This window comes from Talaromyces stipitatus, genomic scaffold (assembly GCF_000003125.1).
Source record: "Talaromyces stipitatus ATCC 10500 scf_1105507295515 genomic scaffold, whole genome shotgun sequence".
Taxonomy (NCBI): Eukaryota; Fungi; Ascomycota; class Eurotiomycetes; order Eurotiales; family Trichocomaceae; genus Talaromyces; species Talaromyces stipitatus.
Genome location: NW_002990118.1, coordinates 1429577 through 1454390, shown reverse-complemented (window position 1 = coordinate 1454390; position 24814 = coordinate 1429577). Strand labels below are relative to the sequence as shown.

General features: G+C 46.7%; 9 protein-coding genes across 10 annotated transcripts, besides 1 other annotated feature; 3 read left to right on the top strand and 6 right to left on the bottom strand.

The window, feature by feature from the left end:
* Nucleotides 1–340: 340 nt before the first annotated feature.
* Nucleotides 341–365: a microsatellite.
* Nucleotides 366–886: 521 nt separating this feature from the next.
* On the top strand, nucleotides 887–3681 carry TSTA_045650 (uncharacterized protein; the record flags this gene model as incomplete). Its single annotated transcript, XM_002485015.1, has 1 exon — nucleotides 887–3681. One exon carries the CDS (start codon nucleotides 887–889, stop codon nucleotides 3326–3328), a length of 2442 nt encoding a protein of 813 aa, XP_002485060.1. The 3' UTR covers nucleotides 3329–3681.
* A 166-nt stretch (nucleotides 3682–3847) lies between these two features.
* Nucleotides 3848–6429, bottom strand: TSTA_045640 (uncharacterized protein; the record flags this gene model as incomplete). The annotated part of the gene is made up of 2 exons (XM_002485014.1): nucleotides 3848–6313; nucleotides 6340–6429. 2 exons carry the CDS (start codon nucleotides 6427–6429, stop codon nucleotides 4019–4021), a joined length of 2385 nt encoding a protein of 794 aa, XP_002485059.1. The 3' UTR covers nucleotides 3848–4018.
* A 642-nt stretch (nucleotides 6430–7071) lies between these two features.
* TSTA_045630 (secretion related GTPase SrgD) lies at nucleotides 7072–8506 on the top strand. Of its 2 annotated transcripts, XM_002485012.1 has the most exons (3): nucleotides 7072–7415; nucleotides 7478–8280; nucleotides 8353–8506. In XM_002485012.1, the coding sequence occupies exons 1-2, from the start codon at nucleotides 7347–7349 to the stop codon at nucleotides 8243–8245; spliced, it is 837 nt and encodes a 278-aa protein (XP_002485057.1). In that variant the 5' UTR covers nucleotides 7072–7346; the 3' UTR covers nucleotides 8246–8280; nucleotides 8353–8506. The 2 variants fall into 2 exon arrangements, with proteins under 2 accessions (XP_002485057.1, XP_002485058.1); XM_002485013.1 differs by having other exon boundaries at nucleotides 7478–8506.
* Nucleotides 8507–8533: 27 nt separating this feature from the next.
* On the bottom strand, nucleotides 8534–11390 carry TSTA_045620 (protein O-mannosyl transferase). The gene is made up of 5 exons (XM_002485011.1): nucleotides 11048–11390; nucleotides 10860–10990; nucleotides 10246–10798; nucleotides 9432–10191; nucleotides 8534–9379 (listed from the first exon to the last, which is right to left on the bottom strand). The coding sequence occupies exons 1-5, from the start codon at nucleotides 11180–11182 to the stop codon at nucleotides 8736–8738; spliced, it is 2223 nt and encodes a 740-aa protein (XP_002485056.1). The 5' UTR covers nucleotides 11183–11390; the 3' UTR covers nucleotides 8534–8735.
* A 378-nt stretch (nucleotides 11391–11768) lies between these two features.
* On the bottom strand, nucleotides 11769–15428 carry TSTA_045610 (MFS monosaccharide transporter, putative; the record flags this gene model as incomplete). The annotated part of the gene is made up of 8 exons (XM_002485010.1): nucleotides 11769–12566; nucleotides 12628–13340; nucleotides 13410–13605; nucleotides 13658–13944; nucleotides 13999–14076; nucleotides 14137–14632; nucleotides 14711–15015; nucleotides 15328–15428. The coding sequence occupies 8 exons, from the start codon at nucleotides 15426–15428 to the stop codon at nucleotides 12196–12198; spliced, it is 2547 nt and encodes an 848-aa protein (XP_002485055.1). The 3' UTR covers nucleotides 11769–12195.
* A 140-nt stretch (nucleotides 15429–15568) lies between these two features.
* On the bottom strand, nucleotides 15569–17300 carry TSTA_045600 (mitochondrial carrier protein, putative). Its single transcript, XM_002485009.1, has 4 exons — nucleotides 16912–17300; nucleotides 16851–16857; nucleotides 16636–16784; nucleotides 15569–16577 (listed from the first exon to the last, which is right to left on the bottom strand). The coding sequence occupies exons 1-4, from the start codon at nucleotides 17094–17096 to the stop codon at nucleotides 15722–15724; spliced, it is 1197 nt and encodes a 398-aa protein (XP_002485054.1). The 5' UTR covers nucleotides 17097–17300; the 3' UTR covers nucleotides 15569–15721.
* Nucleotides 17301–17613: 313 nt separating this feature from the next.
* TSTA_045590 (transcription elongation complex subunit (Cdc68)) lies at nucleotides 17614–21186 on the top strand (the record flags this gene model as incomplete). Its single annotated transcript, XM_002485008.1, has 7 exons — nucleotides 17614–17793; nucleotides 17854–17938; nucleotides 18000–18121; nucleotides 18184–18339; nucleotides 18400–19828; nucleotides 19890–20488; nucleotides 20545–21186. 7 exons carry the CDS (start codon nucleotides 17614–17616, stop codon nucleotides 21031–21033), a joined length of 3060 nt encoding a protein of 1019 aa, XP_002485053.1. The 3' UTR covers nucleotides 21034–21186.
* Nucleotides 20539–22440, bottom strand: TSTA_045580 (metalloprotease MEP1; the record flags this gene model as incomplete). Its single annotated transcript, XM_002485007.1, has 2 exons — nucleotides 20539–22000; nucleotides 22060–22440. 2 exons carry the CDS (start codon nucleotides 22438–22440, stop codon nucleotides 21314–21316), a joined length of 1068 nt encoding a protein of 355 aa, XP_002485052.1. The 3' UTR covers nucleotides 20539–21313.
* A 266-nt stretch (nucleotides 22441–22706) lies between these two features.
* Nucleotides 22707–24675, bottom strand: TSTA_045570 (LEM3/CDC50 family protein). The gene is made up of 6 exons (XM_002485006.1): nucleotides 24482–24675; nucleotides 24353–24389; nucleotides 24196–24292; nucleotides 23430–24144; nucleotides 23214–23376; nucleotides 22707–23156 (listed from the first exon to the last, which is right to left on the bottom strand). Exons 1-6 carry the CDS (start codon nucleotides 24576–24578, stop codon nucleotides 23078–23080), a joined length of 1188 nt encoding a protein of 395 aa, XP_002485051.1. The 5' UTR covers nucleotides 24579–24675; the 3' UTR covers nucleotides 22707–23077.
* Between the last annotated feature and the right edge of the window lie 139 nt (nucleotides 24676–24814).

Here is a 24814-nt window from a genome sequence, read left to right as displayed (position 1 = left end):
GTTAGGAAATGCACTAACCATAAATGGACGGATCCACCATTAGCTTAGAGTTAGGGCCTTAGGGCCTGAGGCAGGCTGAAGAGAGTCTGGAGTCTCTCTTTCCCCGTCGGGACAATTTCAAGACAATCCAATAATCCGATCTCGACACCTGTCCGAACAGCCCATCATCTTGCTACAGACTAAGTACTCTGTCCTCTGCAGTAGACATTATTCGGATACACGATTCCTCCGCCGTACTTCCCGTCACTATCCTCGTACGAGTCCGTCCAAGTGCCCACCCCCCGCTGCGCGCCGCCATTTGGAGACCGGCCGACCTAGGTTCCGCTGTCCGGGCTCCTGGTCAATCAATCAGTCAATCAATCGATAAACCGCCTGGTGTTGGTATCAATATCGCCTCAACGTGAGCTTTCTGACAACAATACCACCTAACACACGATTGTCGGAATCGTCAATTTATTGTTTGTTTGGGCAGTGAGCTAGCTCTCCATGGCCGCTGCCATTTCACCTCAATCTCGGCTGCGCCTGGCCCTTCGCATGCTTTATTAATTAATTGACTCGAAACGAACAATAACAAAGGACTTTTTTACCTGACGACATACTCAGTCACGAGCGACAAAGCGTTTGTTTCAAGATCGCGGTCTACAGGCTGGGTCATACACCTATTGGGATATTCAGTGATCATAACAACAATCGCCAGTCTTATCGCAGAGATCATCTGTACCGTCAATTTCTTGCGACTCGCGCATACGCCTGAGGGTTAGCTTTCGAAACATCTCTTTATGCATTTACCAAATACTAGCGACGAAGAAGCAAGGCCATGTTCAACTAGAGCCACGCGCACAATCGAGGTCGGTTCGCAATTCACTTGTCTTCGTGCTTTTCGGCAATGTCAGCGAATTCGTTAGGCCAGCGACAAGCAGATCTCTCTGGATCCTCAAAGACACAAGAACAACCACCCACTGTGCCCGCAGAACTCGAATCGGTCAACACACGCCTTGGTCGTCTGAAAGACGACGTCCTTCCCTCTGCGCCGTACCTCCTCACTGTTCCAACAGACGTACCTTTTCGCCTTGGGAATAGGTTCGTCAACAATTGGGCAGTGGGGAAGAAAGGCCCGTTTGCGATTGAGGAACAGCAACTTCAGTACATGACTTTTTTGATGCACAACGACACGGACTCTCTACTTGTTGCTGTCGGAGATTGGTCAGATAACGAGGGAAGGGTCATGGCAAAAAAAGACGATGAAGGCTCTCGGGTTGCTACACCTACTACACCTGCAGCGCCACAGAGTGGTGCAGCAAAGAAGAAAATCAGTCTGAGCGACTACAAGACCAGGGCGAAGGGAGATTCAGCTAGGGAGCAAACGACCAGTAACAGAACGTCTCCTCATCACGACACCAAAAAAGATACCCTACAAGTCCCTTCTCCTCGTACAGGGAAGGAACGAACATCGCATGATCGACCCAATCAAAGCCCGATTACGGCCTCTTCAAATTCTAAACGACCGCTGAAAGATTCTTCGAAGCCAGTCAGCGACGCTCCATCCCAAAAGCGTGCACGATTGACTCCTCCGGAGTCTGCAGAAGGAAAAGTGCTTGCAGAAAAGAAGGCAAACGGCATTCCCGCTCTCCTATCTCCTACACTCCCGCCAACCTCCTCCAGCCCGCGTCTACCCGAACTATTATCCCCTACCCTACCACCGGGGTTGGAGGAAGAACTCGCTAACATAGAAGATGAGGCTCCTCTTACCTCAAAGCGAGAAACAACCTCTACCTCAAAAGTCGACAACAAGAACGGAACACAAGGCCTCAAAGCTCCAGCCCATGATCGAATACGTATTGAAACAAAGTCGACTATTAATAAAACACAACCAAAAGAGGCCAGCAAAACCACTTCATTCTTTACTAGTGGGAAGACCAGCACTAGCAATCGAGACGCGGGCATGAGGTCTGCGTCTCCATATGCACAAAAATCACCATTATCAAGTACCGCTGCCAAAACCAAGGGGCCTTCATCTACTACAACAGCGTCCACAACAGCATCTACAACAGCCAAGAAGCTTATAGTCAAACTAAAATATGGTCGAGCAAACAGGAAAAGGGTAGGTGCTCTTCTCAAGTTCGGCGGCAAACGCACATTATCCGACAGTGTGCCTTCTAAAACATCCAAAGAATCGTTTTCTGGGGATGAAGATGAGACGAAGATGCGAGGAAGAAAACGTGAACGCTCGCCAGATGACGATCACACAGAAGAGCGCCCACCAAGAGACACTTTCAGTGGTGGCAAGACTGTACCTTCTGATAAGGTTAAGACCTCAAACGCCACTTCATTTAAATCACCAGCAAGTAAACGACCTGCTGTCTCGAAAACAGATTCTGCTGCTCCCACGCCAGTCAAAGACAGTCGTTCCAAGCATCAACGTCTTGCGGACGCAGATCCTCCGACGGAGGTGAAGACACCTTTAGGGGGTAAATCCCTACCTACGAAGCCAGATAAGGCCGTACAAATGTCACCTTCAAACGACGCGACAAGTGCCCGAGACCAAGAGAGAAAGACATGGCGCGATGAGTACACTAAGTATTCAGGTCTAGGCCGGGAATTAAAGCACCTTGCAGACCGGTATTCAAGGACCAAAGCCACCAACAGCGAGAACTCAACCTTGGATGGAAAACTGGCGGCGGCACACGGCATTGAATCAATACTTTGCTTCATCATTGCATTCATTGTGAATGATCGCCACAGATCGCTAGTTCGACAAAGTGGTGATTCAGAGACCTGGCGGTCCATTATCGCGTATTGGCGTGTAGTGGAAAGGACTACGTCTGCTTACCCTCACTTACATGGATTATGTCTCGTACTTGGTGCCGTCTCTCACGATACCATCAATACTTTGGATCTGGAGCGACTCGCAGTCTGTCCTCTCCCCGGCGAACAGAGCCCCGTTCCTACACCAGGCAGTGACGGGAACACAGTGACCTCGTCTGATCGCAACAACAGCAATAAAAGCCAGAACAAAAAGGAGTTCCTCGATCTTCGGAGTCGCCTTCCCGAGAATCACAAGGAAGCCAATCGTCTGTGGCTGGAGGGCTGTCGACAACTCGCAGACGACGTCCTCATCAAGGAATATCCCGAGACGTGGTCAAGTCGATCCCGCAATTACGCCGAACGAGGTCACGACAGTTTCAAAATTGGTCATTATGCTGGTGGATTCTACCTACCGTTTGGCCGCACAACTACGCCTATGGAAACAGTTCGATTTGGAGTTTCGTTGTTACGTGAATGGTGCAAGAAGGAGAACATAGAATTCAAGGCTCGGTTGAAACTTTGATTATTGAGTCATACAATGTATTTTTTCGATTCATTTTCTGCTTGAGCGATTTTTTTTAACGAGACAATTGTGCATAAACTACCACTGTTGAATGCTTTTCTCGTTTTTCTCATCTTTTTTTAACATGGAAGTATTGATATCCATTCCTGGCCTGGTTGTTTTGCGCTTTTTGTTTTGTTTTTCATTTCTTTTACTTGTATGATTCTCTTACTTTTTCCCCTTTTACATGATACCATTCTGGCGGGTTCCAAGTCTCTTCATTAAGAATGTGATTGATGAATGTAATTTGGAGTCTGGATGCGCACAAGCAACAACCCCTTGAAATTTTTCTCCTAATGCAGGCTAACAATAGGATTCCCTTTTTAATGGGATATGGGAGATATGCAATTATGATTCGTACCGTTTTATCATTATGATCGTCGTAAGTTCTGTCTATTCAGGCAGACATCTTCGGATTAAGATTTGCAATCTACCTGACCAGGTTGAAATGAATGTATGTTGTATTTCGTTCTCATAAGTCAATTTCATCGAGATGACATGGCTGATAATAAATAATCTGATTTGACCTTATTATTCTCCGTCCATCTTCGTACATGCATGCAAATGGACCATTTTATCTAGGAGACTCCAACTATGAAATGAAATAAAAAAGAAAAAATAGAAATTTGTCGGTAATACGTTAATGATAGCTCAAACCCTATTCCATCGATTCTCACCCGAAATAGCGGTAAAGATATCATCTCTAAACAGCCACTCTGCCTCACGACAATACGTAGCCTCACGTCCCGAATTACCTACTTCGCTTGCCCAGCAGACCAGTGCAGAATCCACGACGCATGCTAGCACATTCTCCATTGATCCCAAAACGCCCCAGCCGATTGTGCCTGCAATCAGACCGATGATGTAGGCGTACAAACTGCCGCGGATGGTGCTGTTGCTGCCGGTTACGTCGAGATTGCGGGCTGCCGTGACCCAGCCGCCGAATCCGAGGGCTAGTGACATTGCGAATCGACAGGCGTGAAGTATCATTTTGGAAAGTCGGTAGGAAAGAAGGGAATTGCCATTGGATCCGCCACGGGGTATTGATGATGGAGCGTATAAGCCGCCCGATGTGCTGAATGTCGAGAATACTGCCATTTGTGTGAACCCACGGGCTGATTGTGCAAGAGGCTGGGAGTGAATTGCAGCGTAGGTCAGAGTCAGAGGGTTGACCAGAGCTGCGATAGGGGAAGGGATAAGGGAATAAGCAAATAACGCAATGACTGAAGCAATGCGTCTATGCAAAACCAAGAGAGGAAGTTTGAGGAGTAAAACTATGAGAGAGAATAATGATATCGATCCGAAGAGGGTAGTCAGAGCATGTGACATTGCAGCTTTCACAATCTGTGCAGATGTAGGTGCTGGAAGGGTCAAACGATGAAAGTACCATTGGCTCACCGTAGCTGCTGTCACAGCCCGTTGAATGCCTGCAATGACACCAAGAGACCATAGATAGACTATGATGAAGTAAGCTCCGAGCCACCAGCTACTGAAGCTTATGACAAAGGAGTTGTCTGAGCGGATTGATCCACCAAGAAAAATTCGCGTAAACATAATCATCCACAGCCAAGTCCACGAAACGGTTACGACGAGGATAACCAGTCCGAGGACGAGAAGAGCTGGATTCGAAGCCAGTACTCGACATGCAAACTCCAGTATGCTGATGGCTTTCCCAGTGGAATGCCGATTTCGCACAATGGCATATATCCAGAGTGTGGACATAACAAAGGGGATAATCGATCCCCACCGCATGACATGATCCTGGAAAGTTTTGCCGTGCCAGGAACCACGGAAACTGGAGATGAATGGATATAATGAAAAGGAGTATAGAATCACCGGGACAGCGATGATCATTCCATGGACAAGGAATCGTATATAAGATCGCAAGAGTGCGAGCCATAGAAGGGACACGAGGATGGAGACAAGTGTGTAGATACCGAGTAGGAAGTAGGATTTGTGGATCGTAGTATAAATTGTGTCCACCAATTTCCATCTACCATCTGACGGAGGTGCCGTGTGCAGCCATACGAGGAATGCCGTTGCGAATAAGCCGATTAGACATATAATGAAAAGATGACCCCAGAATGCATCGTGAGTAGGGCGTTCCGATGCCGGTGTTTGGTCCATGGTATTGTGAAAGGACGAAGCGCCTGAACTGGTTGGGCGTTCTTGCTGCAGTAAACCTAGCTTATCACCATCTCGAGTTATCGAATCGCTGGGACCTTCTATATAGTCACTGTCAGCTTGGGGTTGCCTGCGGAATTTTTGTATTGGGGCATTATCATCATCCGCAGCGTTGGAAGTACTGGTGAACGAAGCTGTAGAGCTTGTCGGATTATCAAGTCCAACATCCACCATCTTCCCCTTTCCGAACGGACCTCCATGACTCTCATCGTCTTCGTCCCGCTCGTTCAGATCCGAAGTCGACGGTGAGACATTTCGTGTTCGCCTTTGAGAATGTAGTAGCTTGTCATCTCTCCATGAGCTCTTGATACCCTTTTGCGCATACGGCCCGTCTTTCCCACTCCTGCTCTGGAAGGGTTGAGATTCATTATCATCGTCAAGCTCGGAGGATTCTTCTAAAGGTATATTTCCAAAATTCCGGCGCGACCTCTGCAAAGCATAGTAGTCTGCTATCTCACGCTCACGCTCATGTTCGTCGTCTTCCAGAAACTCGTCCGTGGCGCTGAAGAAGAGAGGTGCGGGTTGTGTGGAGGGTCTTGATGCGAAGGGAAGATGCGGTAACTGAGAAGAACCGGACTGGTACGGATGTCCATTTCGGCTTAGGTAGGAACGTGAGACATTGTTATATCTGGGGAAGTTGAAGTTCGGCCTCCGATCACGCTCATTCGTACGGTTCTCTTCCGGGCGTGTGGTGAGTCGTGACTGAGACTGAGCTAGGAAGCGGGATGCATCTGGAAATTTGTTAGGTTTTACTGTAACTGTCTACAATTAGAGGATCATAAACGCACATTCAGAGAACATGGTCCCACGGGAATATTGAGATGGGAATAAGTCGTGTGCTCGCGGAGATAAGGTTGCGGTGTAGCTTGAAACTGCATGGACGAGTAAGCGCCAGTTAAGGGAGTACTTTCAAATGTGAAAGTAGTCAGTAAGAGAGACTGAAGTCAACCCTTATGAGAAGAATAGAAAGGATGATAAAGCATCGGAGATGCTGTTGCAGTGGAAGTCAGTCTGAAAGGTAGTGTGAGTAAGACGGAGGATGACATGCGTCATGTGAGAGGCCGATAACTAATCCAGAGATAACGCTAGACTCTTTTTCCGGAAACATCGACACTCAATCTACTTCTTGATCATGCTGGTTTTTCGACAGTTTGTACAGCGAATGAATTGTATGTTTGAGGGGTGAGAGATAAGCATGTGCATATGTTAAGCTACTTCCTACTCTTATTGATAGGGATGTATTTCGACACCTCCCCGCATAGCGAGTGTAGATCAATGATTGTCACCAAACCACGTACCTCGCTGCAAGCCCAGAAAGAAACGCCAGATACACAATCATCACCAACCAAAGAGGATACAATTAAAACAAGGCGCCGAATTATTTGGAGGACTGCCGCTAATAGCGAATAACAAGCCTGTGGAGTATGAAAGTCGCAATATCATCACGTGAGGGCATCGGCATCTGCATGTAGAGCTGCCTACCTTCTTCGTCCAGTCTGTAATTCTCAACAAAATCCCCTATCTCAACTTTGGTCCGCAAAGAGTTCTTGATATAAGTACATCGTTTGAGGCTGTCAATCGAAGCATTGTCTCCATCAAAGCTTCCTTCAAATTGGCCATCAGAAGCTCCCGAGACATCTTTCCAACATTCTTCTATCGACGTCACTTTGCCGCTCTATGCTACAAAAGACCCTCAAATATATTATTATGACTTTCTGAGAACGACTTCAACAGCGACGTACTTTGAAAGCCATAATCCCCATTGTAAAAATACTTCAATTTATTATCATCATCAATGTCACAACCATGGGACTACATCGCAAAGCTCGTTTGCATCGGTGATTCGGGGACGGGCAAGTCCAGCGTAAGCAGCACTTCCTTGTCGACTCGTGGACCTGACTAATATGACTTCTTTAATGGCGACAGCTATCCATACGACTTTGCGAAGGACGATTCTCTCCAACTCACGATGTGACCATCGGCGTCGAATTCGGATCGCGCGTTGTCCCAGTCGGTCCTCCAGCATCTCTAAGTCTCGATATCGGACCAGATAATACAGCGGACAGCTCATCGCATTCACAAGTCACTCCTAATAACCCCGCGGAAAAGAATGGATCAACACAGAAGAAGATGAAATTATCACTCTGGGACACCGCCGGTCAAGAAACTTATAAGTCCGTCACACGATCATATTTCCGAGGAGCGTCCGGTGCCCTCTTGGTATTCGACATCACTCGTCCTTCGACATTTGCTTCAGTGACCAGCTGGCTCCATGATCTCCGTCAAATAGCCGAGGAAGGGATCGTCGTTGTTCTAGTAGGGAACAAATGCGATCTCGCTAATGACGAGAAACCCGCCGATAACGTTCAGGAGGAAGGCCAACAGAACAAAAATCAGAGGAGAGTCACTCGTCAAGAAGCTGAAGAATGGTGTCGTTTAAACAACGTCACCCGTTACATTGAAACGAGTGCAAAATCAGGCGAAGGCGTCGAACGTGCATTTCTTGAAGTTGCGGAGAGAATATATCGAAATATTGAAGCCGGGAAGTATGATTTGAATGATCGCCGAAGTGGTGTTAAGGGATACGGTGCCTCCAATAGTGGAATGAGTACCATGCCCCCAAGGACAATCACGTTGGGATTGAATGATGCTATGGATCGGGGTGGGAAGGGTTGGAGTGGTGGGTGTTGCTAAACACTTGCTAGTCGTTTTGATCTTTATTCATTCGTGTGTGTATTACTTGATACCCTTTATCCTCCTTCTATAACCTGCGAGGAGCCGCTTTGCTTATTGATTCTCAGATGTATTGTACTTAGGATGTAATCATAATTCCAATCTATACGAGGCTGATCAACCATACAATGATCATATTATACCTAGCTTCACAAAAAAAGAAAAATACTTTTATATAGGCGAACTTATAAAGCAAGCCAAAAAGACCATCCATTTTTTATTCTACATGTACAAAAATTCAGCTCAAGCAGATGATATGCTCAACCAATTAGCCAATAGCTTCCAAATGTCGAGTCATGACAACTAACACGGCATAAAGCTTTCTAAAATACAAAACAAGAATTACCTCAGCTTAAGAGAAGAGAGAGGGAGAGCGTGTGTGGGTGTGTGTGGAGGATACGTGTGGGCGTAGAGCGATAGACAACCTCTAGACTTGCAGTCAGAAATCAGCCTAGTCGCTGATGCGCCATGTGCTCAGCCACTTCAAGTATGCCCACTGGCGGTTTGGTCCCTCCATACCGAACACAATATCTTTGAACACAAAGAACAAAGAGATCACAGCAATGTAAAGAGGGATATAGATGACCCATTGTACCTTGGTGCTGAGTCTTCGCGTAAACCAGTCAACGCAGAATCCGGCAGTCAAGATGGCGAAATAAAGAGCAGGGTAGTAGTGATGAACATAGGTAACACGAGCCATGACGACGAATGGGAGATAGTGGAGAACCCAACCGATCACAGGATAGACTCCAGCGTAGTGAATTTGATCGATTTCACTGGGACTAAGATCTACATAGCCACGCTGCCATCGGATAAGGTACCAGGCGAAGATCAGACCGAATCCCACAAGGCTGGCAGTACTTCCCCAGTAGACCAGGGGATTTCCCAACAGGAAGTACTTGACAACATTGTCATCCCAGGAGCACATTCTTAAACCGACATGTAAAATTGGCCATTGCCAGAACTTGGAAGCTAAATCATCCTGTTTGTCGGGATCAGGGACAAGTGCATTGTTCGATGTCATCATAGCAACATTTAAGTGAATGAAGTCCTTGAGGAATGGCGACTTGTACGAGCCGGGATCTCCAGGGGGCACTAAGACAGTAAGTCAGTAACCGTATAATCTCGTCTTAGGCCAGTCACTTACGTCTCTCATTGACATGTGTTTCAACGTTCCAGTGGGTGTAAACATCGCGGGGCTTGTTCTCCTTCACGCATGTTGTTTCAATCTGCTTGAAACCCCACTGAGGGAGATTCACAGTTCCGGCTCTCAGATAACATCCAAGAGATTCATGGCGGAGTCGGAAAGCAGTTGTAAGAGTACGGATTTTGCTCTTGTCTCTGGATGCAGCGTCGCTGACAACTTCAATCTTCCAGTGATCCTTCTCATCTCCAACAGTGGTATTGCCATAGCAGGACACTTCCCAATCAGCCTTGGTAATAGGGGCTGCAACACTATGCGAGTGCAAGTTCCGGCCAGTCTGAGCGTGAATCAAACGGATAACATCCCCATCGCCGATGAACCTCAATGGTGTTTCAGGATCGTATTCCGGCTGATACCTATTCGGATACATGAACCAATCATTGTTTGCATCCTTGTGATGGTAACAGGTCACTTGCTGCTGAGTCGATCCTTCGGGATATGTTTGCACATGAGAGTGAAGGAGTCCTCCACCATAACCCATGTTCTTCAAAGTGACCCTAGAGCCAATTGCTACTTCAAGAGGGCTATCCCGGCCAACCTCGGTTCCCTTTAGATTGGCTTGGAAGAGAGAACTCATCTGGGCATCTCCAGGACCGGTATTCTCAAGAATCAAGAAATGAAGATAGAAAGAGAACATATAAACGAGCAGTGGCACAATAATCAAACAAACAACTCTCGCAGCTACATGGCGAGCTAGCGTCGTCTTAAAGAGAAAGTTAGCCTAGTCTACCTTAAACTAATCGATTGGGAGTCTTACCATAGGCATCTTGACGTCACCAAACTTATTCCAAAGATCTTCAGCGGTGTGAAGCCCGACAAGAGCAGTACAGAACAAGCCCACGAGCTTGATACTGCAGACACAACCGATACTAACACCTGTGAGGAAAAGCCATACAAACCACTCAACAGAGAAACTCTGGTTTCGTAGCCGATGGAATCGGGCCCAGCAAAGAACAGTTGTAAAAGTAAAGCAAAGGAGCATGGAATCCAGGAGAATAAATCTTGAGATGGTAGCGTAGGAGTTCTCGAATAGGACCATCAGGGTGACCAGCCAGACAGTTGGTCGACGGAAGTTCAATTCACGGGCTGTGTAGTATGCGAGAGGGACGCAGATGGCACCGAAGAAGGCATTGAAGACTCGCATAAAAGTATAGTTGACATCTTCTGGGTAGTGCTCTCCTGACTTGAACTCGAACGAGCCGTTATATCCCGCCAGGTAACCTGACAGGCCAACGAGGATCTTACCGAGGGGCGGGTGCACATCGAAGTAGAATTCACGCTTGAGGTAATGGGAACCGAATTTTCCGAAGCTATAACAATCTACAGTCAGAACGAAACATAGTGGCTACCATACAGCGATGGTATACATACTGAGCCTCATCCCACGTAACAATATTGGACAACCCAATACGGTACATACGAGTGAAGAATGAAAAGGCCGTGAAGATTATTGGAGCAATCACAAATTCCCACTCGTCAAGGACATCCAGAATAGAATTACCCTATCGCAGAACCGTTAACTTCCCATACCACAGGTGAATCCGAAAACTGATACGAACCTTCGCGACTCCCTTAGTATCCGAAATGGAAATAGTTGGGACATTGTTGTCTCCCTTCGTGGTTTCGCCAATGTTCCTACGTCGGATCTCCGATTTCTGATCCCTTCCGGACGCAAATGCCGAATGCGAAGCCATCGTTGGCGTTACTTCTCGATCGAGAAGTGGAGAGATCACCGTTGATAAGGACCTTTATTTTGATGTCACGATCTGAGTCCGCAGGACACGGTTGTCAAAGTCAAAGAATTAATATATTGTATCAACCACAAGAACCATCACTGCCACAAGTAGGCAAAATAATTGCAAGTAATATATGATGTTGTTGATCCAGACGTCGCCAATACCGCTTATGGAAAGAAGGAAACAGGAGAAGAGTTGTTCAATCGATCAATAGATCGCGAGTTAAGCGAAGTAAAAAAGAAGAGAACAAGATAGCAAAATAAAGTTAACGAAAGAAGAATAAAACAATCAGCTTCACGGCCAAGAAGAAAGAATTGAAGACGAGTGTAACAGCAGCGAAGAAGAAATTGGAGGAATGAAACAAGAAGGAAGAGTCTCGATCATCGCCAGTTGTCCACTTCCCAAAATCCTTAGCTCCGACCGGGAGCTATTTTAAGCGGTGGACCCTTATCGGGTTACGTACGCAAACTAGAACTCCCTAACTTATATGCGATGTTTTATTATACAGACCTCAATTAACGCAAGGAAATCTGGCACCAAGCTTGTAGATGAACCTTCTATTGGGTATACCGCTGAAATTACACCTACACCTACACACATATATACAACATGAGGGGTATCCAACTTCACGCAGGACGACAAGTATGAAGCCAGATGAGAGTGAACATGGCTTGAATGTAACACGAAGAGATTGGCCATGTTCGAGAGGACAGTAGGTAGGTGCACAGGAAGGGCCTCGCGTGGATTGCGAGTCAATAAATATGTGAGATCCTGGTTGAGATGATCCGAAATGTACGGCGAAAAAGGAGGCAAGGAAGAAAAAAGAATGAACAAGAAACTCAAAAGCAAGAAACCACAAGGGAAAAGATAAGGACCTAGAATGAACAGAAAGACAGAGCTCCAGCAAAATGTCTCTTTTATAGCCACTAGGGAATATACAAAAAGTTATTGAAAGCACATAGATGAGCCTTTCAGCTCTCTTCATCCTGATCAACACGGCGATATTGACTCCTCTTTGCCGGTTCTTTGCTTCGGCTGAGCATGTTTGAAATCCAGCCGCCAAAGCCTTGGGACTCTCCGCTTTGATCGCCGCTACTAGGCTTTCCGTTGTTATTTTGGCCAATGGCAGGAGGATCAATATTGAGACCTGGAATTGCATTGTCAGCAGTCAAGTGCGACGGCTGGCGATGAAGATCGAACGATGGAACAGGTGAATTGATGCCAATTAAAGAATCACGTTCTCCTTGTGTTACAGGCGTAGGCATCGTGGTTGTTGCATCCCCGAAGAGTTCGTTCATATCCTCCAGGCGAACACCGCTGGTTTCCGGATACAAGAAATAAACTGCTATAGGTCAGTACATGTCTCACAAACGGTTTTCGCAGCTTGGAACTCAGGGCCATACCGAGAACAAAACTGCAAGCACAGAAGAAAGCGTGGATGAGATACAAGCGCCATTTAATCAATTCTTGTAGAACAGGAGTGACCTCGCCGACCAAGAAATTGAACGCCCAGTTAGCAGCCGTGCTCAAACTAGCTCCTTTAGCACGAATGCTCAGCGGCAGAATTTCTGGGGGATAGAGCCAGGGAATGGGTCCCCAGGAGGCTCCGAAAGCAGCGTTATAGACCATAACGCAGATGACGGTCAGGTTTGGTGTGGCAGGTACATCAATCAGAAGAAAATAGGACATGAGACTCAACGATATCATCATAGCTACAGCTCCAGACAAAAGAATCGGGCGTCGGCCCCAGCCATCAACAAGATACCAGGGAGGGATCGTGGATGCCAAGTATGTGAGACCATTGATACCAGTCATGAGAATAGCCGACCGGCCTGGCCACCCAGCGGACTCAAAGACAAGTGGTGCATAATATGATATAACGTTGATGCCGTTTAGTTGAGCCATAGCTTGGGCAGACATTGCAATAAAAACTCGCTTATAATATCGTCGGAACATATCCACGTATGACCTTTCCCCTTCCTGTCGCTGAGTAAGAACGTTGAATTTGATGTCCCGGTACTCTTGGCGAGCAAGTTCGTTGTGGATGTCTCCACCACCGTATAGATTAGCGATGACAATGAGACCTTCTTCATCATGATCATTGTCTAACAGCCACCTAGATTATTAAGGCAAAAAAGTGTCAGATTTTGTTCCCAGCCCGCTGAAGAAAGTGAACAGTGAATACCTGGGAGATTCGGGAATGAGAAGACTGCCAGCTCCAAGAAGACCACCCATTATGCACTGAAGGAGTAATGGAAGCCGCCATGAATAGTTGCTTTCAATGTAACTGCAGAAGTAGTCGACCCATACACTTGCAGCATATCCGAAAATGTTGCCTGTGAATTCAATACAGGCGAGTTTTCCGCGGTTGTGGGGAGGACCTATTCCTGATAAGTAACTCCATGTAGAACGACCGTCAAGGAAACGACGTACTGATCTCGGACTGGAACACTGGGACGATGGTTGAAAGAGCACCAACTCCCAGCCCAGCAATAATTCGACCCAGCATCATGATAGCAAGACTTGTAGCGAACGTCTGAAAAGCTCCTCCAATGAGAAAAATTATAGACCCATACAAAATTGTCCGTCTGCGTCCTATTATGTCTCCGATTTTGCCGACTAATAACGATGCAATGAGAGCACCAATTTCAAGAATCGCGACGACTGTGCCGATTTCCGCCTTCGAGGGTTGATTAAAATAATCTCTAAAATACCAGCCTCTTGGAGAAGCATTAGCCGAGGACCTTTCATAGAGTCAAGTTTCAAGGACTTACGTTATAATACCAGACATCACACCTTGATCATAACCAAACAGAAACACGCCGAGCGATACAAATACACTGGTGAAATACCTATGTGAGAAACTGTTAGCGGATCCAAGCTCGAAAAATCTTGCAATTGATGCAACATACAAGAGCGGTTTGCCAACCAGCCCCTTGGTACGGGCCGTTGATATGTCGTTTGGCGACATGATGACAGCTAGGATGCACTGTGCCCGGGACACACGTCGATGGGTAATATGTGGTATGTCGATAGCTTCCTTATCTATATTGCTTTTCAATAACGTCTCATCGCCGTAATGGACTCTCCTCGTTCGCGACTGGGGCTCCTGTCCCCTGCCGTCCTCAGACTTCCGGAGCCTGATCCGAAGAGGATCCTCTTCGCTGGCGAGCTGCTCTGCTAAGTCGCCAGTATCGCTCCAGATCGAAAAGTCGGAGGCTTGGGAATTGGAAGAAAGGGATCGTCGGCTACTGCCACGGTGTCTGATTTTTTCCGACTCTAGGTCCAGTCCCGAGACTGAATACTCGCTGGAGTGTCTAGAACGTGAATGGAGTGATTGAAGAGGTACGGCCGGAGTAGAGGACCCCTTTTCCTTTGGCGAAGGAATGATGGCGGTTAAACAGCGGGCTGAGTCGATATCAGCCCTTGCTAGGAGTAGGAAGGAGGGGGAGAAAAGAAGGACAGTAAACTAGGCACGTAGTGTACCCAGAAAAAGCCACGAGGGAACCCCGGGAGAGTTTGAAGACTCGGAAGGCACTTTTGTGTCGTCACAGGGGACTGGTGGAGCAGTCGCTAATTCCACGGTTCGTCTTCCGATGAGGAATGCCAGACCGCTGGTGCAGGAGTTAGTGGTGGTAGTAAGATGTAAAGAGCGTAGTTTCACAGTTTCAGGCACTTGTGATACCAGCAGATGCAAGGAGCAGGTGACCAGATTTGCAGTAAGTGTGTGTATGTCTCCGTACGTACTCCAGAGCGGATCGAGAGAAATGCCACAATATCCAGTTGATCCACTAGCTAATCCCAATAAATAGGACGAGTGAGCGCGGATTGGGGGGAATGGCGGTTAGGGTGGATATGGTGACTGCTTGCTGATAGGACGCAGCCTAAGACACGTAGAGTTGTTGACTGAGCGGGGGTTGAATACTCTACTCCGAAAGACGGGACGATATCAAAGACGTGTTAACGCAATGAAATAGCACCTAGTGACTCGACAGATGAGGCTGTACAGATTTCCCCAGAATGAATGAAACGGAGAGAAAGAGACAAAGTCACGTTCTCAGATCAACCCCAGCTTTCTCCAGATGGGGAACAGCGCGTCGAACTAGGCCGCCGAATTAGGACTAGTCTCTGTCTGATCAGAAAAAGCGCAGTAAGCCACTTGGTCATTGTACATCGTTAGGTGAACTCGTACTTCTCCATGCATTTTGTTACTCGCGGTACTTCTGTTGACTCGACGATGCTTCAATTGTCGATGACCAGCAACGTGACATCATGGCCGAGCACTCAGTCTGCGCGTCGCTTCTTGGGGAAAGATTGGTCGTTAGTCAACGCTGATCCTGTGATGAAGTTGTTTTCAGAAAGTTTATATATCTATCTAGCATTTTATGATACATGTGTTGTTTGTAGTCGTGGAGGACATCACGATGTCAAATAGACCTGTCCAGAAAAAATATATGCAGACGATGCTGTTCCGAATACTTATAGTCAGTCCTGGCCCTAATTGGTCAGGAGGATATCAAAACCATCCTTCTCAATAAGGACCGTGTCAGCCGCAGTGGCATACTTTCTTCGCATAAGCTCAAAAATCACAAGACCCGCACTGGTACTGGGCACCTGACGAATGCTGTTGCGTAAAAACCCTTTGTATAGCCATCGCATCCAACCTCCGCTTCTGCTGGCTCTCTTCTGACAGCGCTTGAAAGTCTCTTGGTAGGCGTGATAGTAGTGTTTCAACATTTGAGGGCGCGGGTGACGCAGTCTAGCTTGGTGATCCAAGTATTCCAAACGGCCGTAATGCAAATCCTGGATGATGCCGATAGGATATTGAATGATTTGCTGCGAGAGAGACGCAGCAATCCCTGCGCCTAAAAGGAAGCAGGGCTCAAGGGCATAGTGCGGCTTGATGGTTGTCTTCTCGTATTCTTGAAGAGCTGCCATCTTCGAAGGGTCTTTCCGTTGTAGACTTCCATAATACCAAATGATATAGGAGTAGTATGCCTGCGATTTAACATATTCAAAAGAGGTGAAGAAGGCGGCATACCCGAAAGAGTCGCGCAGCAGGGAGAGCGACCACCCTGCAAATATGCCACGGACCCCTATCTCTCTTAATTTCTTCCAGCCATATTCCCACATACTCTGATATTGTCCTTCCAGTACACCGCTTGTATGTAACCGAACTTGTAGAGCATCCAGAGGGGCCGCAATTAGTGACTGTATAACACCCGCTAAAAATCCTGCTGCAAAGGTGCTTGTAGGAGGTGGCGGTGGATAGATCCTTCCTTTTCCTTCCTTCGCTGGGGGATGTAGGGCTCCTAAAGCTTGTAGATAGGAAACGTAGAGGATAGCGCCGACGCTGGAATTTTCGAATCAGTCACCATAAACGTGAAGTAAAAAGGAGCTAGAGAACTAACGTAGTGTTGGCAAGTAGAGGTGGAAGTACTTGATTCGGCAAGAACGACCAGCCATGAACACGCACAGCATGTGCGATTAATCCGGGCGTAGTTGTATGAAACGACCACTTCTTTTCTTGAATTCGAGGGTTTATTGCTCGGGGAAACGCCTGCGGATACGATAATTCGTGAGCCAAACGGTAGGCATGAGAGGAGATGTAGTGAAGTTATAGTACCATATAGCTATCGAGATATGTTAATGACTACTATAAACACTAATAATTCCAACAACCTTACTCAACACGAGTGCGAAAAAACGCTTTGACAGGTGCTCGAAAGTAAAATGCTATAAGCTGTGCACTGAGAGCACGAGTACCTGCCGCAGACGCTCCAGTAGCAGCATTAGAACGCGGATTTTGGCGGTAACCGTCATTATCTGAATCGGTAGCCTCAGCAACTCTCGGGTTGAGCAACGAAGCCATCTTATTCAAGATCCGGTCGAGTTCGTATTAAAGGAGATTCGGGCTTTTCGTATACTCGCTGCATATTTGTACACCGGCGATAATATTGGCTTGCATAGTGAGAGAAGTGCGCTACAAGATGTCAGAATGACATAGCGCTTGAAACGAGTAAGGAAGCAACGTATATACTAGAAAGAATGTTCGCAGTTTGTAGTCAGTTGACATGAGCAGATGAAAGTGAGAGTTCGTTCTCATCTTCAAGCAAAGCAAGTGAATGTTTGCAGTGTTTGTTTCTCAGGTGCGCTAAACCGGACTAGGTATGATTGAACGCGAGGCGCGTCTCACTTCGTTCTCTCTTCTTTCCAATTTCCAACCTCAAAAAGTTGATTACTCGCATACCCATCGTTCCTGACATCTCACTTCGTCTTCAAACCCTGAGGGGCCATTTTCATCAGGTCGATCGCCAGCTTCTACAAAGAGTCCACAACCAATCATACGTCCGTCGATCTAGTCTTTCGTTTCATCACTTTCGCCCAAAATGGCGGAGGATATCGTCATTGACAAGACGCTCTTCTTCGATCGCTTGTCGACTTTTTACAATGCATGGAAGGCAGATAAGCGATCTGGAGCTGGAGTCTTCGGGGGAGTGGGATCCATCGTCATTTTGATGGGAAAGACTGACGAGGCAAATGCATTTCAGAAAGCTAATGCGATGCATGTAAGCTTTCAAAACCGTTCATCTCGCCTCTTAATACGAAACTGATGTTCATCCAAATAGTTCTGGCTACTCGGTTACGAATTTCCCGCCACTCTTTTTGTCTTCACTGTGGACACAATGTACATCGTGACAACTGCGAAAAAGGGTACGAAAAGTCTTAGCTAACACTTCTACTCATCTACTCGATGCTGACCTACAAAACCTAGCGAAACATTTGGAACCACTCAAGGGAGGCAAAGTACCGGTCGAGATTTTAGTCACATCGAAAGACCCTGCAGACAAGGCCAAGGCGTTCTCCAAATGCATAGAGATCATCAAGGTCGCTGGGGTAAGAAGCTCTACTCCCCACGTTTATTTATTGAACTTCGAATACTAATCTTTCTTCATCAGAAAAAAGTAGGAACTTTACCTAAAGATAACGCCCAGGGCCCCTTTGCCGATGAATGGAAACGTGCTTTTGCGGACGAATTGAAAGACATGGAGGAAGTTGATATATCTCCCGCTCTTTCTGCAGCGGCGTTTTCTATCAAAGGACAGGAAGAATTGGTATTTTTCTACTTGGTCTCTTGTGAAGTCAAGGTCACCTCTAATCGATTTTTTGACTAGGTGTCGATGCGCAACGCAGCCAGAGCCTGCAGTGGTCTCATGTCCGAATATTTCGTCGATGATATGTCACAACTCCTGGATGAAGGAAAAAAGATAACTCACAAAGCTTTAGCAGCAAGAATCGATGCCAAGATCGACGATTCCAAATTCTTCAACAAGTTGGCAAAGCTCCCACCAGGGTTCGATCCTCAACAGATTGACTGGGCATATGGACCAGTGGTTCAGAGTGGAGGAAACTATGACTTGCGCTTGACTGCCACTGCCAATTCAGATGAGCTCCATCCCGGTATCATCATTGCGGGATTTGGCATAAGATACAAAACATACAGTGCCATCATTGCACGTACATATCTCGTCGACCCAACAAAGGCTCAGGAGACGAATTACGGATTTCTTTTGAACGTCTACGATGCGGTCATCAAAGATATTCGGGATGGCGTGGCAGCCAAAGACTTATACAACAAGGCTATTGGAATGGTGCGCGCTAAGCGCCCTGATCTAGAGAATCATTTCGTAAAGAACGTCGGCGCTGGCATCGGAATCGAATTGAGGGACTCGAATATGATTCTCAACGGGAAGAATGCTCGAACTCTAAAGAGTGGCATGACTCTCTATATCTCTATTGGCTTGACAGATGTTCGGGACAGTGACTCAAAGGACAAGAAGTCCGTTTACTCTATGGTTATAACTGACACCGTGCGTGTTGGCGAGACCGGCGCCCACGTCTTCACTAAAGATGCAGGTATTGATATGGACTCGGTTTCCTTCTACTTTGGTGACGAAGAGGAACCTCAGAAGGCTACAAAGGAGAAGACGGACGTGCGTTCCAGTGCCATTGCTAGCAAAAACATCACGAAGACCAAGCTGCGTGCTGAGAGGCCAACTCAAATCAACGAAGGTGCCGAAGCACGTCGCCGAGAGCATCAAAAAGAGCTCGCCGCGAAGAAGATGAAGGAGGGTCTTGAGAGATTTGCCGGTACAACCGGCGACGGTAACGGCGAAGCCCAAAAGAAATTCAAGCGTTTCGAGTCTTACAAACGTGACAACCAGCTGCCTTCAAGTGTGAAGGATCTTACTGTATATGTTGATCATAAAGCTTCGACGGTCATTGTGCCGATTATGGGCCGACCTGTGCCATTCCACATCAACAGTATCAAGAACGCCAGCAAAAGCGACGAAGGCGAGTATGCATATCTGCGAATTAACTTCCTTTCACCTGGGCAAGGTGTTGGACGAAAAGATGACCAGCCATTTGAAGACCCGTCGGCCAATTTCGTTCGTAATTTGACACTCCGATCAAAAGACAATGATAGATTCGCCCGGATCGCTCAAGACATCACGGAGCTTCGCAAAAACGCATTACGCAAGGAGCAGGAGCGCAAAGAGATGGAAGACGTGGTGGAACAAGATAAGCTTGTGGAAATTCGCAGTATGTATATGTACTACCTTTTACATTTCGAATAGTTTGGGCGTACTAACCAAGAGAATAGATCGTCGGCCAGTGAAGCTCCCAGATGTCTACCTTCGCCCGCCCTTGGATGGAAAACGAGTTCCTGGGGAGGTCGAGATTCATCAGAATGGTTTGCGATATCAGTCACCGCTGCGAAATGAACATGTTGATGTTTTATTCAGCAACGTCAAACATTTGTTTTTCCAGCCATGTGCCCATGAATTGATTGTAATCATTCACGTGCACCTCAAGACCCCAATCTTGATTGGTAAAAGAAAGACAAAGGACGTCCAGTTCATCCGTGAGGCCACTGAAATGCAGTTCGACGAGACCGGCAATCGTCGCCGCAAACATCGCTATGGAGACGAAGAAGAATTCGAGGCAGAACAGGAAGAAAGACGACGCCGAGCAGCTTTGGATAGAGAGTTCAAGGCTTTCGCAGAAAAGATTTCAGATGCCGGTAAAGACGAGGGTGTTGACGTGGACATTCCATTCCGAGAAATTGGATTCAGCGGTGTACCGAATAGATCGAATGTTTTGATTCAACCAACTACAGATGCTATCGTTCAATTGACTGAGCCACCATTTTTGGTCGTTACTTTGAACGAGATCGAAGTTGCTCATCTTGAGCGTGTACAGGTAAGTCATGGTATTCTTCCTAGGTCTAAGATAAGTACTGATTTTATTTCGTTTAGTTCGGGCTGAAAAACTTTGATCTTGTTTTTGTCTTGAAGGACTTCAACCGGCCACCAATCCATATCAATACCATTCCAGTTGAATCACTGGAAGGAGTCAAGGATTGGCTTGACTCGGTGGATATCCCATTCACGGAAGGACCTCTCAACCTCAACTGGGGCACCATCATGAAGACAGTTGCTGCGGATCCCTACGGCTTCTTCGCCGAAGGAGGTTGGTCATTCTTGGCCGCTGAATCTGATTCTGAAGACTCCGAATCTGAGGAGGAGTCTGCTTTTGAACTTTCTGAATCCGAGTTGAACGCCACGGATGAGAGTTCAGAGGATGATAGCGACTTCGATGATGATGCTAGTGCTGAGGCTACTGACGAGGATCTCAGTGTCGACGAAGAGAGCGGTGAGGACTGGGATGAGTTGGAGAAACAGGCCAAGAAGAAGGATAGAGAGAGCGGACTGGATGACGAACGAAACAAGAAGCGTAAGCGTTAGTCACGTCTTGGGATAATGACTTAGTGACTCTAGTCAATGTTGTCACCGGTTCTAATTTTACTTTTCTCGAAATGTCTTAAAATCGGTTAGTTTGTGACGGTATGTGACGTTCTCATCATTCACTGCAATGTAATTCGAAAATTGGTCATGGGCAAAAAAGATTCATGGTATCTCATTCAGCTTTTCGACTGTGGTATAACTATCTAATTAAACCGTAAATATCGACAGCACATGCTTGCCGTATGATAAGACTATCTGCAGCGACCCAAGCTGTAGATGATTACTTCCCCTCCCTCATTGTCGCCCACATACTCCTCATCCTCGAGGCCTGCTCAACCGTAAAACTCCGATAACAATCATCCGACGAATAATCCATAAAGTTCCATATGGCATCCATCCCCGGCAGATCCGAGCACGAATCTTTCGAAGCAGGACAACCTTCCGTCGGAACCGATTGCTGCGGCGTATCAGAAATGTAATCCCCATTCGCACCCGGAGCACATGTCTGATCTTGAAAAGTGTGTAGTAAACCGTGCCAGTGACCTACTTCATGAACAGTAGTACCGCCGCGATTGTAGTGCTCGATTGAACCACCAGGCATCGTGGAGGCGAGGATATTGCAGCCGTCATTGAAATAGTCGTCGATGGAGCTGGAGCTGGTGATTTCAGGGTTCGGAAGTGTACAGAAGCCAAGGAGATTTTGCGATGATAATACGTCTCTTTTGTCAAGGTTCTGGATATGATGATGATGATGACCGTTTCTTCGAGAACTGGCGCCTGAAGCATCCGATACTTCAAGGTCTGTCTGGAAGTAAACGTTGAGGGCACTATATGAACCCTTGCGAAGGGTCCGTTTCATAGCTGCAGAGTCCCCATTTCTTGCCCAAGTATCATTGATACTGCGATCTACACCTATGAGATTGTAATGTATACTCGAGTTCTGGTATGCTTGTTGAAGATACAGAAACTGTTCCTTTCGATCAGCTATGAAGATCCTTGATTTTTGGTGTAGACGATATGACATACCTGAGAAGCAATCATTGTATTCGTCACTAAACCGACCTTTTCACTTGTACTAACAACATGAAACCACGTATCAACTTCTATGCGAGGGAGTGAGTCGGCAGTAGCACGGCTGGCGTTACCATCAATACTTCCTTCTGCATGTCGATATTCTCTCAGTGATAACCGTTTATGTGCATCTTTTAGCTGCGTAGTCGGTTCTTCTGTCCCGCAAACTCCGCGTTGGGAAGAGGCCAATTGTCGCTGCTGAACTTTTTCTGAGTTTAAATTTGAGCTTCGACTGCTGCTCTCCCTAGTGTTGTGGGTAAAAGCTGAGACTGGGGCTGTAAAGGAAGTGATGGAAACTATCGCGAAAATGAGCGTGTGGCGAAGAATCCGCTGCATAGTGAGTGTACAAAGAGAATGGGTTATCAAGACATCGAAACCCCGTGTGCATGTATGTATATGTTCGAGGACACTTATATGTATGTATACAAGAGTATACACCTGTTAAGTGAGTGGCTGTGGCTGCATGGAGAACTACGCTCAGAGTGAGAATAATCCCTGGAAAATCTCCAAAAAGCAAAGAAAAGAATGTTTACACCGAGTCATGTTCAAGGAACAGGTACAATCCTGCACGGCAGATGGACGATGATGCAATTGGAATGTGTGGCTGGTCGCGAAGAATGTCAATGTAGTCTTTTGTTTCTGACTAAACCTGCAGTATGTGTGTATCTCATAAAAAGAGTCTAAGTCGCGTACCAAATCGAAATCCAACAGTACCAATATCCTCAGCCAATAATATATAAATACAAAAAAGATACAAAAGAAACCAAGTGCTGAAATCATGTAAGCAGACGGGAAAGGATACGTCGATGAATTTTCCGGGCAACGAGGAAAACGAAGCTATGCACGAACACCCCTAGAATGGCTGAGAATAATTAAAAATCACCCAACAAGTTCTCATCGAGTGCGTAACTGGAAGTCGGGTAAAAGGGAATAGGCGAATCGAGAATCAAGAAGGTATGGACTATTATCTAGATCAACGTTGATCATGTCCGGTCGCAGTACCTGTCGAGGGTTCATTGTTCCATGTGAGATAGGTGTGATCACCGAGTTTCCTATTGACCATCAGCATATGTATAGCGAAGAAAAAGAAAGGCGTGTTGAGGTCATACCTTGGTCTGATCAGATTTGCGGCGGTGAAAAGTACACCAATAACCACACAAATACCCCCGACCACAACGTAGGCAATCCCCATAAATGAGTTCTTTCCACCCATAACAGTTCTGGTGGAGATCATAATTGATTTGGTGCCACCATACTGTGTGACATTGAAACCTGGGGAATCGGATCAGTATACATTACTATATCTGGAAATTTGATCTACTCACTGCTTTGAATGTCCAACCTGTACTGGCCAGCTGGCATGGCAGTAGTATCATTCCTACGGGCCAACTTGCTGAAGGTAGGAAGACCCGCGGTTCTCATCCAAACCATAAATGCCTCGTCATTGCCAAGGTCGGGGAAGTTGTCGGCGGTGTATTCAGGGTATTTGATGCGCCAGTTCGGAGGTGGAACGACCTGCCAAGGTTCATACTTGGTAGTCTTGATGATCTTCTTATCACTAGACCAGGCGATGCCTCTGTCTGTCATATCGTAGGTTTCCTCATTTACCAACACCGGGCTGGAAATGGTATCATTGAATATCGAGTTTGCGATCAAGCCACAAGGATAGTACGCTTTACCAGTTGCCGAATCTGTAGTCAAAGGATCGCAAGTGCTGCCGTGAATAGTGGAATTATCGACTGCTACGCCCTTCAACTGATCGGTATCGAGCGACTGCACGTATTTTCTGTGGTTTTGATAGAAATCCGTCAATTTGTAATATAGGAATACCGGGGGTCCAAGTGGTTCGGGAATGTCGAAAAACAAGGAGCAACCAGTTGTCTTCGTCGCCGTATCTGTCTCATTGCGCTGCCAGGTGGTAACGGAAGTCTGCGCCGATGATTTGAATGAGCTGCTCACTCTACCTGCTGGAAGGGCTGCAGTGCTCGATATAGGCGCAAGGGTGTCACAGTCTGTATAGTCGATGATGATTTCTTGGACCTGTTAACACTGTTTAGTAAGGGGAAGAGGCTCAACGAGAGCATTCCATACCTGCTCACTAGCCCATAATAACACACCTCCGAGGGGCGCAAAGATGGCTCCAATCACGAAGAAAATGGGGAGAACTGATCTGGGTGTAAGAATTGGTCTATAATAATTATCAGCCTCTTCTTGGTCGAATCGATCGAGGGTTTCCAGATGAGCTTACTGCCATGCTCTGAGACGTTGCTGGCGGAAAGCAGTATCTAAAGAGAAATTATCAGTTACGAATATCCAACCCCCTCCTCTGTATAATTGTGCTTCTCGCAGTCGTGATAGATGCGTGGATAATACGCACTTGCTGGCCTTCTATTCTTCTTCTTGTCAGCATCATCGCTTCCGTGGTGATCCGGATCATCCTGAAATTCGTTCCGAGTCGCTGCTGCTTGCGACATGATGGTATGTATTCTTCCCCTGTACTTCCAAGCTAATCTTTGGTGAGAATATTGAACAGTGACAATTCTGTCCTGTTTTGGACAGGATGGCGGCGGATAAGTTGAAGTAGACCAGCGCAGTTTCCCCATGGTTTGGCAAGTGCGTGAATGGTCTATGTCGTCTACCGGACCAAAGGCTGAGTAAGGGAGGCGATTGTTACAGGAGTTTGTATGTAAGCATGAATGTATGTAACGTT